General features: G+C 38.3%; 1 protein-coding gene across 1 annotated transcript in view; it reads right to left on the reverse strand.

The window, feature by feature from the left end:
- DNAH10 (dynein axonemal heavy chain 10) overlaps window positions 1–12,368 on the reverse strand; it is a gene marked incomplete at its 5' end in the record, with an annotated part of 54,618 nt that overhangs the window by 32,272 nt on the left and 9,978 nt on the right. Inside the window, 19 exons of the mRNA XM_084272045.1 lie at window positions 84–353; window positions 853–1,076; window positions 1,565–1,798; window positions 2,584–2,706; window positions 2,808–3,041; window positions 3,465–3,621; window positions 3,955–4,166; window positions 4,840–5,018; window positions 5,236–5,338; window positions 5,413–5,529; window positions 5,867–6,025; window positions 6,468–6,944; window positions 8,089–8,245; window positions 8,473–8,680; window positions 9,383–9,547; window positions 9,942–10,093; window positions 10,814–10,983; window positions 11,614–11,787; window positions 12,132–12,308. Of these exons, the coding sequence (XP_084128171.1) occupies window positions 84–353; window positions 853–1,076; window positions 1,565–1,798; window positions 2,584–2,706; window positions 2,808–3,041; window positions 3,465–3,621; window positions 3,955–4,166; window positions 4,840–5,018; window positions 5,236–5,338; window positions 5,413–5,529; window positions 5,867–6,025; window positions 6,468–6,944; window positions 8,089–8,245; window positions 8,473–8,680; window positions 9,383–9,547; window positions 9,942–10,093; window positions 10,814–10,983; window positions 11,614–11,787; window positions 12,132–12,308 (3,692 nt within the window). The remainder of the gene's footprint in view (window positions 1–83; window positions 354–852; window positions 1,077–1,564; window positions 1,799–2,583; window positions 2,707–2,807; window positions 3,042–3,464; window positions 3,622–3,954; window positions 4,167–4,839; window positions 5,019–5,235; window positions 5,339–5,412; window positions 5,530–5,866; window positions 6,026–6,467; window positions 6,945–8,088; window positions 8,246–8,472; window positions 8,681–9,382; window positions 9,548–9,941; window positions 10,094–10,813; window positions 10,984–11,613; window positions 11,788–12,131; window positions 12,309–12,368) is intronic.

A 12,368-nucleotide genomic window follows, 5' to 3' on the forward strand; every position in this document is an offset into this window, starting at 1 on the left:
AGATGTGCCCATGTGAGGTAAAAGGATGAAAATACAGTTTATACATTTGGTATTTTCTCAGTAGGTTGGGGGGCAGCATTTACCTGTCTCTTACAAATGTATCAACAATGTCTCTGGCATGGACATCAATAATGAGAACAGTGTTGTACTTTTTCCTGTCATTTTTGCTCAAAGGCATTGTAATGCGGGTAACCAGGTCATCGATTTGCTTATGCATTTTTTTAGCATAAAGCTTCATTGCCTGTTTTTCTCCCTTTTTCACTTTCCGAAAGACATCCTCTACCTCCCAAGTCCACCACACCTGATTAGCAGCCAGCACCATCATGCCTTGGTAGAGTAACATCCAATCAACCCTGTGGGAAAGACATATAGTGAGGGACTTTGAGTTACTCTTTATTCTAAGTAACTGCTCAGGGCAGGAAAAAAACCCAGAAAACCCAAAAAACACAAGTTCCTTCTATTTATGCAACAATTACAACATGAGCTACAATGACTACAGACAGGTACAGGATTCTATCAAGGTGTGCCAGAGTATTTCAAAAGCTTAGGAGACACTGATAGAAAAGCTGCCTATTCCATATGTAAAGATTGCCAAGTGGGATGCATGGTGGGAAAAACATACTGTGCACACAACAGTAACAATAAACCCCTCAAGATTTAGGAAATTACACACGATAGATAACACTTTTTTTTTCTTAGTTATAATACTGCATATGCACATATTCCCTCCACATATAGATACAGGCTAAATTGTGTAAAAATTTAAAACTTAAGTCTTTATCTTTCTGTACTGCTACAAGCTCATAAGAACATGTAAGGTATTTGTGTTATCCTTGACACCAATTGTTTCACCTGCTTCTGTCTTCACAGTATCGAAAAATAGCTTCCTTAGTGAGGAGTCTGTTTGTTCGTCTCATTTCTTTTAGCACTGCTGTCATCCAGTTCTCCACTCTGCCTGCTGCAGCTACAGCCTGCCAGAACTCCATCACCTCCCCCTCAGCTGAAATCATGGCTGTTGCAATTTTCTCCTCATTATCACCATCCTGAAACCTCAGGGAGGCTATGTTGTCATACATCTGAAATGAACCAACAAAGAAACTCACTGGCATTTTAGAAACAAAGGTTTAAATATTTAATTGCATCTAGCCCCCGTTTTATCTTGAAAGAAAATTTACAAGGACTGTAAAGAGTACTGATCTAAGTAATCAAATACAAATGCTGATATATAGCTCAGCAGACCAGCTGCAGAGTAAACAAGCAGATCATCTGGCCCAAATTACATTGAATCTTTTTTTCTAGAAAATAAGAGGAGCTCAGTAAGGATCTTCAATGATTTATCATTTTGATGTATCTTGAATGTTCCTCTACCAACATTCCTCTACAGTAACTACTACTGGCCAGTAGATTATCAATCAGATTTGATTTAGTTATTCAGAATTCTTCCAGGATGTTCTTTGTGTGCAATAAAATATTAGTGTACCCTTAATAGCATGTACAGCATAGTCTGATAAACTTTTTAAAGCACCTAAAAGCACAAAGCACTGTAGAAAGCCAGACACTGTACCTTCAACATATGTTCCTGGACACAAAGTGGGTCACTGCTGCCAAGGATACTAAGCAACTCATCATCAGATATAAAGAAAAATCTTGGGAAAGCATTTCGCTTGGAGTCCAAATAATCATTCAAGCTTTTCTGACATTTCTCCAGCACATCATTTATATGTTGGAGGTCTGATAGACGATTTGGGGCTTCACAGGATTTTTTTATTGTTGGTTCTTTCATTGTTTCATCCATTATCTATATAAGGAGAAAAGCAACTTTAGAGATTACCGAACAGTGACGGATTATACTGAATTATATTTAACTAGTGTCAAAGCACATAAGCAGCGCAAGAAGCACAGGTTCTTAGAGAAGTGAATTAGGCAGAGTTTTAAATACAGGTTTCCTGTTGCTGCAGTGCTGTAGGAAAACATGGAGATAGTGTGATTACACAGCAAAGAGCATGGACAAGTACAGAAAAGCAAGGGAAGCAAAACAAGCCTGTATCCCAAGTCATGCAGTCATGAGCATATGCCTGACTTTGCTCCCGTTCACAGTGGTACTTCATGTGAAGGGCAGATATAGCATTCCAGAATCACAGTACTGTCTATAAATAGGAAGAAGAAAAATATGCCATATTCACACTGGCAGTGTGTGTTCAGTATGGGAACAGTGCCATTATACCAGCAAACCCTTTTAACGATGTACATAGGTCCTCAATCTATAGAAACACATATAAGCTTATTATCACAGTAAAGGTAAAAAGATATATAGAATTAAAGGAAAGGGGAATTCTGCCTGCCTCGTAATGCCAGCCAAGGGTCACACCTGTGCCCAGCTTCACTAAATCAGGACATGTTTCCTGTTTATGACAGATGTGAAGTAAACCACAATTTCCTGGGTTCCCCAATCTCATATTCAATTCATTGTACCATACCAGCCTCAGTGTTACAAATGACACAGAAGACTACAGCTAACTATGGAACTGGAAGTAAAATGCACTCCCATAATTATGCTGATCACGACTCAAATCAGTTACTTGCCTTTTTGAACATTCTGTCTACGCTGTCAAATATTTGGGCTTCCTCTGGAAGCTGTGATCTGATATCTCCACCAATAAAGATGCTCTCCAAGTACATCCATTTTCTTTGAACCACCATCCAGATCTAAGGATCAAATGTTATCATCAAAGAAAAAAAAAAGCAATAAAACCCCCTGATTATAGACAATAAACATTAATTGTTCAGTCCAGCACTTTCCTTCCTACCTCGATTACTTCGCCAATCAATGACAGAGTTTTTTCCCAGTGGTGAATGGTTGAAAGAAAAGGACCCACAAATCGACTGCCCAAAACACTCTGAAGATTGACATTGTTGTCATCAAGAATCTCTAAAATTTCATCTACAGATCCCAGAATAAAGCCTCGCTTCTCAGTGCCTTTGAAGTACGTTTGTACAGTGAATTTCAGTTGTTCCCATGTTTCTGCTATTTCCTTCACACCCTGCATGTGAACATAAAAAGATGCATGTTTCAGTCTTCAAAAACCAGAGAACTATAATCTTCAAGCAAAAATTAAACAATTAATTCAGCAAAAGTTTTGCAGAGATTTTCTAACTCTGGTTTATAAAGAAAGATCTATTTTAAAACATCATGATAGCAACAGAATGTATCCTTTTTCACAGGCCAAACTTGTTTATTGTAGTAACAGTAATGCAACATATTGCTGCCAAAACCAAGGTAGCTAGGATTCTCTGCCGTTTGGTAGCTTATTGACAGAGCTATTGATCTTACTTGCCATCAGTTGCATCATGGCAGCTCCCTGAACATGGCTGAGCTCACTGTCATACCAATTAAAAAATCTCAGATAAAACACAGATTGCTGTCATCTATGTCTTTTTAGTTTTATTCTGATGTTTCACATTACCTTCTCAATGCTCAGTTCCTTAACAGCAGTCCCAACTATTTCACTGATAACATCTGAGTGTCTGTGAAGTTCCATAGCAAACATACTCTCCAAAGTGAATGTTTCTGTTGCCATTTCAAAACTTGTTCCCGTTCTCTCCATAAGATCTTGCCAATGCCTGTTTCAAATGACACATCAACAGTTGTACCAACCACCATGAGACAGCAAAGATGAAAACAACTGAATATATAATATATAATGTAACTGAATATATAATAATGAAACTATGTTTAGCATTCTACTGTTTAAAGAAAGGCTAGAATTTTGAATGCATAAAGTGTCCTAGTCATTGTAGTCACCCTGCATGACATTACACAATTTCATTAAGCAGAAAGCGAAGATTCAAGCTGCAGGTCATGGCGTGACCCCAGTAACTGAAATTAAAAGTTCTAGACAAACAAACAAAATCTTCCTATATATAGAAAATGGATTTAAAGAAGTAAAAGCAAACCTTTCTCTTAAAGCTTCATTTTTCAAATCAAGCAACAGAGGAATGGAGTCTCGAAATGCCTTCATTTTTGTTTCCAAGTGAAAGCCTGCTGGCATACTGCGCACTTGTTTGGGCAGCTTTCGAAGGGCTTTAAGAAATCCTTCAATTCCTTCCTGAAGGACCTGGACATTGAGGTTTATCCAGAGTGTCTGAGACCATTCCTTTTTAGCTGCCTGGGAACAAAGTCATCAGGAGGAAAAAAATATTATTTCCCTTTAGTTCTGACAAAAAAAGAAAATCTTTCCACTATAGTAGGATATAGAGACCACAATCAGGGTGCAGATGTAATTCTATCAACATTTTACAAACAGAGGAAGAGACAGGTTCATGTCCAAGATAGATTCATAGCTAAGCACAATTAGTTGTATAAGAAGTAATCAAAAGGAAATATGAAGAACAGGAAAAGCATCCTCAGGGGGCATATTTTACAGGGCATTTTAATTTTGGAAAAATACAACTTATTAAAAAATAGTTAAGCTCAGTTAAAGCCTGAGATACCCAGTGTCACCTGTGCACCTACTGTACCCAAAAGTAGTTCCACTGAAATCCTCAAGAGACTTGTGCACTAAAATGCCACCCAATAATTATTAGGGGTGAAGGAGATCTGCTCCTACCTGATAAGTGTATGTGTCTGGTCCGCTGTGGACGCACTGTTAGCCCTGTACTAACATCATTAAAATCATTTCACAGTAAAAGCTAATTACAGGTCACAGCTTATTTCATGCAAAAGCTTAAAATAATTGATAGTAACAAGAGAACATCACCACTTCTTCTCCCCCCACACACTATTTCCCTAGGTATGTGCATGCATACGTGTCTATTGTCTGTACACAGTGCAATACTTACTCTTTGTAATTCATAAATTTCATAGATCTGCTTTAGACCTTTCATATCATTCCTTGCTTTCATTAAGTCAGGGTACACTGAAACTGGCAAATCAAAAAGTTTCTCAATGCTGACAAGTTCCTGATGATTTTTTTCCAGTTTTTCCAGTTCTTTTTCAAAAATGGCCATGAGTTCTAATCCTGGGAAAGGAGAGGAATTTTTTCTAGCTAAACAATCCCAGTGATCATGGTGAATAACTAAGACAGTATTTGCATATAGTCTGTAGACTATGCTGCTGGTTGATCAGTTTGTATGTTAATAAGGAATGTACAGTGTTCTTGTTTTACATAAGATTTGAAGAATTGTGTGAAGAATAATCTTTTAAGAACATCACTTCAGACACCGTAATCCATTTACCTTGATCAAGATTTTCCCCAACAGCACCAGGACCCTCAGCAATGAATTTATTGAAGAAATTTTCTATCTCTTTCTTGCAGTCCTCACCTTGTTGCTGTGTAATCTAAAGATAAAAGTGTTTAAATTGGTTTCCTTTCAATTTCCAATTTTTTTTTCAATATTAGTTACAAATATTACCTTTGTGAATCTTCTTTTTATGCCTCCAAGGTTATGATCAACTTCTGATGCTTCAAAGAAGAGAGTCTCCCACTCTTCTCTAATCTTGTAGGCCATCTCTTGCTCTTCTTTAGGTACCTCAAGCAAAAGAACTAATGTCTCTCACAAGAAATCATTAGTTGAAAGAAAGTGAGGAATACATGCTCACATTATAAATTCGCAAAACACAAAACCAGGATTGAGGTGATGTGAATCAGATGGAAACAGATGCAATTGATCCATTTTAAAGGGGACAAAGTGTTTTGAGAAGGGGCTTTGGAGTAGACAATCTCCAGACATCCCTCCTAACCTCAACAATACTATGATTATGTAAAAAGTCTCCAAAAGAAAACATGTGTTAATTCACACATGAGGCACCTGTGCCCCTAGCTCAAATCTGAAATGTTTTATGAGACAAGGCATACCATGCACTTACTGGAATATTGTACATTGCAAGAGTTCGGTATCTCTCCCAGATGTCCAAGTATTTCAGTTCCACATTGAAGGACATGCCTTTGATCTCTGCAATTGTGCCAAGGACACTTCTGAGATCTTCCAGGAAATCTGGAGATCTCTTAAGATTCTGTGATAAGCTCTGCAAAAAGTAAAAATACTTTCCAGAAACAACACTGACAAAGCAATTAGGCAGAATTATACTTAGTCACGCAGAAAACAAGAGTAACATGCACATTCATTTTCATTTTTAGTCTGTGTGATAAAAGTTAACAGACTTACACACAAAAAATCAACAACAAGTAACCCCCAGTACAGAGGGGATGGTTTTGCTACAAGAAAATAGAAGTTGTAGGCAGCAATTGAAAGGGAACTTCAGAATTACCGGTATGAACCTTTCACCAGTCCACATGTGTTACTATTCTCTCCTGTTTCCCAGCTACAGAGAGGGACAGCTTACCTCCTTGCACATGACAGATCAGAATACACCAGATAGATAGTTTCAACCAATTTGGAGAGTGGTTCATATCACCATCTACTAGTTAGTGTTAGCTACATCAGATGACAGGAACTGAAACACCTACCTTAAGCTCCTCCTGAAGATTCAAGAGTTCCTCTCTTGCTGACTCGTTAAGCAACCTTCCAAGTGAGGTCACCCAACCTCTAGCATTCTCCTGCACCATGTAGGCTAAAGGAGACAGCTGAAGCCTGATAAATTGCTCGTCTTTAATCAAGGGCTGTTGAGTCACTTCTTGAGCTACCTTCATATAGAACTGCAACTTGTCATCAAAGGTGACACAAGCCAGTTTTTCTGCAGCTAACTTCTCCATGACTATGCTTTTGTCAAATTTCCACAGCAGGTGGTACCTCTTCCATGGGTTCAAATACTTGCTGAGAGAAGCCAGGATTTTGTGAACATTCTGAGTGATGAGAACAGCCTGTTCAATTATCAAGGGGTTCTGGGAGATGTCGCTGTAAAAGCTGAAAGTGATAACTTCATCTTCCTGGACACGCTGAGGAGGGCATTCAATGCATGTACCATGCATCCAACGTACAAAATTCTAGAGTTTTCAAGACAGGGTTGAAAAACAGTTACTTTGTTGAGAGTCATTTTAGTCAAATCAATCACAGAATTATTTAGGTTGGATAAGACCTTTAAGCTCATTGAGTCCATTATGCTTCCAACCATGTTCCTAAGAGCCACACCTACATGTCTTTCAAATACCTCCAGGAATGGAAACTCAACCACTTCCCTGGGCAGCCTGCTTCAGTGCTTCATAACCCTTTCAGTAAAGAAATTGATCACTATTTAGGAGACAATGTAGGAAGTGGTGTGAATGATTTCCCAAATCTATTGCTTTTCTGACAACAAGAGATTACATTTCCCCATAAACTTTAGAGAAGAAATGATTTCATCCTAGCAAAACCTTTCCATGCATTACTTGGTTTGCTTTTAAATCTCCACTGAGCAACTACATAGCATGGCACAGAGAAATAGGTATTAGGTCAAATAGGTGGAATGCAGCAGTGGAGCAGAACATGAAATCTGAGCATAGGAAGCACACTTCATCTATATTTATTCATTTCAGGTGACATCTGGAATCATTTCTCCATCAGCACAGAGTAGGAACACTGCCACAATACTTGGCTTCTTTTCTGGAAAGCAGTTCAATGTGAACATACTTCTACAGGGAAGTATTGCTACATCTTTGCCAGCAAGCCAGATAGTTCATCTGCTGTAAACCTGCCATCCTAGATGTGTCCTACATTTCCTTTTCCCAACATTTTGTGAACTGGTTTTCTGCTGCTTTTGAGGAGAGCCATAATATAGAGAAAGCCACTCACGTTCCTTATTCCACCATCTTATTCATACATCAGAAAGCAACATCTGCACTGCAATCTGAAAAGCATTTCCTTCTGATGCATGCTGATTTATACAACCAAATCACATCCTTATCCTGGCAAAACTGCTGACAAGTAACAAATACTTTTGCCCAACTAAAAACTGCATGAAGCTTTATGGCAATTTCTTCCTTTGTCATCAGTTTATAAAATTAGGAGAGTCTGTAAAATTAGAAGAATGCATTGGATTTGATTTCAAGATAAAATAACCTCAATCTTCCCTTTGACAATTTTGCTTGCCCAGACATAAAGCAAGATTCATTCATCACAATCCCAAGTGAATTCTGGAAACAAGAAAATCACCTTAGTGACCTCAACACAGTCTCGGATACATTGTATGGTCATTCTGTCAATCTCACTGGCATTAGGTTGCAAGATTATCTCAGGAACAGATAAAACAGCTTCTGTTTGGAACAGTGGCACATTTGCAAGAACAGCTGCATTAAAAGCCTGCAAATTCCTGGGAAAGGGGAAAAAAATCATCAGAGAGTAATCATCAGATATTGCCACCCATGGAAATACCCAACAGAGACTGCAATAATTAGGTATGGGCTGATGATTTAGCTGCTTACAAGCAACTCTGTATTCTGTGTTCAGAGAGAGTATCAGTATACATACTGATCAACAGATCCAGAACAAACAGAAGATGAAAGACTGAAAATCCATTAAAGCAAACAACTGACTTACTTAACAATTAACTGTGTCAACACTTGATAAATCCTATTTTCCCAGTATGCATAGTAGGAAGTTAATTTTGGAGATTTGCCACTGGTCGTATTGGCAACTTGTCTTTCCACTTTCTTTAGCTGTTGTGGGATGGCAGTATACTTCCTAACCATGTATGCCACATCCTTTGCTCTCTCACACTTAACATACTCAAAAAAATCTTTCACTTCTGCAAAAGACACAAAAAATAGCAATATTAACTGCAAAAAGGCCTTAACAACCTTGCATGCTGGAATAATTAGTTGGGCTTTGTTTGTGAACATGAACTTGATCTTGTATACTGATTAAAAATACTTTCACTTATTAATGCTAAATTTATTAATATTGCAGCCCTCTGATTTTATATGGATTCAATTATTTTATAGCAACCATTAGATGTTAAAATAACCTTTTTAAGACTTAAAAAGCATTGAAAGAAATTTGGTCCGTCACCCACTCCCTCAGGTGACCGGGACACCTGGGACAGAATCACCTCACTGCAATTTCCATCCAATGAAACCAGCTCTGCTCAGGGGGTCCAGAAGGGAGCTGACACTCCATACAGATTACAGCTCTAAGACTACACTACTGCATGCAAGGAGGATAAGGACATGAAGGGAAAGTGAGGGGGAAAGTGACTGGGTGATCAAAGCAAGGCAGACATGAGCCAAATGATTTGTTTATATGCTCATCTTTATGTTTCTCCCATTGACACCATCAGCTTCAGGGTACTGCAGCTCTGCTTGTGATTCCTCTGTTACACCATGAAATACTACTGTAAGTAGTTTTGGTAACTATTAAAAAGGTTGATCATAGCAACTAAAAATGCAAAGTAGCAGACAGAGCAAAATAAAACATCACAGAGTTTGGAAATCAAAATAAAAAGACTTACTAGGGAGTTCTTCAGCATTTTTTGAAAGTGGAAACTTAAAGAGATTTGTTGATTCTATTAGCAGAAGGCTGTTGCTTATGTCTTCAGAATTATTATGAATTTGATGGACAAGTGATTCAAACTTCTTGATGGCTTGTGTACATCGGACAATGAAGTCACCGACACCTTGAAATAAATCACAACTATTTGTAGGTTTTTTCTTTTAACAAATATTTCACCAATGCATCCAAATCATACCTAAGGGGTGTAAGATGTGTTTTATCTCTGAGAATAAACTGATGCTCGGCAAAATGACAGGTTAGATTATTTCCTCCTTAACCTTTACCTACATCCCTTGCAGGTGTTATCTAAGGGTCTTCACCCATTTCTACTCAGTCCTTTAAATATAATAAAAACATAAGAAATACCCTGCAGGATCAGAGTCTGTCTAACCTACTATTCTGACCCTGACCATGACAACAGGATGCATCATTTAAGAATGCAAGAGACTGCAGAATTGAAGAGATCTTTTAACCACAAATCAGTATCTAAGGCCATTTAAAAACAGTATCGCCTTTACCTAAGGAGTTCCAACTGAGTCTCTTGTGCCCCGATTTGAACGCTCTCCTGAGTTCTTGAATATAGTCATCAAGAAGTTTGGTTTCTGCTTCATTCAGTGTTCCCATCAATTTGTGATAGCGATCCAGCATGTTTCTCAATCGATCTGCGTACCTACGGAGTGTAAGAAACGTAACAACAAAACATAAAAATCATGATTTTCTGGAAATACAGCTCTGAATTCAGTTCACAGAGCTGATCACCTCCATAATTCCGTTCAGGCTTCCATATAGAGCACAATTTCCAGAAACAACTATTGAATATGTATTGATTATAAATGGGATTAATTTCCTATTGGAACCTAAAGAAAAAAAATCATATGGCTCCACCAGGAGACAGACAAACCTCTCCTGCCCCAACTCAGAGAAAGTTCTGAAGCTTGAAGCACATAACTGAACTCAACAGGTGAACTTTAAAATCCAGTCAGGGCTCTTATCAGCATACCTGTGTGCTCAGTGCCTGCAACAGTTTGGGCAAAAGTGACTTATCCAAGACTGTACAAAAACAAAGCAGCAGTGACTTCAAAAATGAACTGAAATCTGAATGGCACTAATGATTCCCTGCAAAACAAATTACTTTCCTTGGGTTTCCTCAGAATTTTAAAGAGATGTCAATTTGTATAGCATAGTCCTACAGGGTAAAGGATGCAGACAGCACCAGAGAAAAGCTTATTAGTGCAACTCAGCCATTAATAATTTTACCCCGACAAAAAAAATCACTAAGTGCTCTCATATTTCCAAAATGTGATGATGGGGAACATTCTGGTTTGCAGTGAAATCACTTGAAACACTGCCATAAGTCAGTATGTGAGCAGATACTCTGATACAGCCTTACCTAAGATATCTGTCTTCCTGTAATGCCACGTATCTTGCTATTTCTGGGACTGGAAACCCTAGTTGTTCCATATACTTTGTTTCAGTGATTATCTCTTGGAGTATGGGAGAAAAATTCACTATGAAATGCACATTTTTCTTTGTGGTGACAGGCTCCTCCATTACAGAGCTCTACAACACAAGAACGAACAGCAGAAAGGAGAGCAACACCCAACTGTTACAATGCAAGGGAAAGGTTAGCTCTTGGAGACACTTTGTAAGGCTGCAGGCAAGAGTCAGAACAGCTGACATTCAGCCTTTAAAATTCAATAGTAACCTCAGCATTCTAGTCTCAGAAATTACAAACAGCTACCTCTTCAGTGAAAGGTGGTTACAAGAAACAAACCAAATAACCCCTTTGCATACTGCTGTAGCCAGATAGAACAGAAATCCCAATGGAAGTTCACATGCAGACAAAGATTTGGTTAGAACGGGATTCTGCATAACCTCTGCTGGAAAACTACCTCTACCTAAATTCAGACCCAAATTTTGTTGTAATGTCCCAAAGATGTTGCACTGACCTCCCAGAATTAACAGGAATTACAGTACAGAAAAACAGAGACAGGATTCATCCATTTGTCAGGTAATTCAGCAACTGTGTTTTATAAAGGACCACAAATAATTCTGACCTCAGAATTTCTGAAATTTTCCTTTCAAAAACTGTGCTTAAAATATAATTCTTCAAAAACTCTCACTGACCATCTGACGGGCTTTGGTTCTCCCCCATGGAGAAGTCTGGCATACTAACTTCCTATATCTCACCTGCTCAGAAGTTCCTGGATTAATATGTGTTGCAGCTCCACCAGTGCTGACAGTCAGCAGAGTATTTTTCAGTAACACCGAGAGTGTTTGCTCTGTCCCGTCTCTCCACTGATTGTATTTTTGATCTTCATACTCTTTTATCCTCTTGGCCACTTGAAGATATATTTTTTTTACCTAGAAAGGAAAATTCTCTGTTTTAAAGACCAGGTGTAATGTTCAACTAACCTTAAAGTGGTTTCTTAATATGGTTTCTGATGTTTATTAAATGAGGGGGCACGCAATGCCTTGTAATTAATGCAGGGGATGGAGAATTTAGGCTCATTAATTCTAGCATTGATTCCATCACTCTCTCTCTGGGAAACAGCGGGAAGATCCCACTTTTCACGTCTAACATGGCTTGTTGTGTGCAAAGACGTTCTTGCAACGTCACCTCACAGAAGAGCACTTCCACGTCTTTAGAATAATGTGCATGAAGAAATTATTTCTTCCTTCACTAAATATCAAAAGGACCAACATACTTCCTTTCCACGTTCACTAGCAAGCAGCTCCTCTACTTCTTGAAATCGAATAATAGTGTGTTTGATCCGATAGAAAAGGGATCGGGACCAGTATATTGCTCCAGCTACTGGAGGATGATTCTTGTACAAAGGTGGATCCTTGAGGTTCTGAACAAAGATTTGATTAACATTTTCGACCTACAAAAGAAAAAATATTGCAAAGAATCATTTCTCCACTTGCTTGTCCATCATCAGTAC

This window comes from Gallinula chloropus (assembly GCF_964237585.1).
Source record: "Gallinula chloropus genome assembly, chromosome: 17".
In the NCBI taxonomy this organism is placed as follows: Eukaryota; Metazoa; Chordata; class Aves; order Gruiformes; family Rallidae; genus Gallinula; species Gallinula chloropus.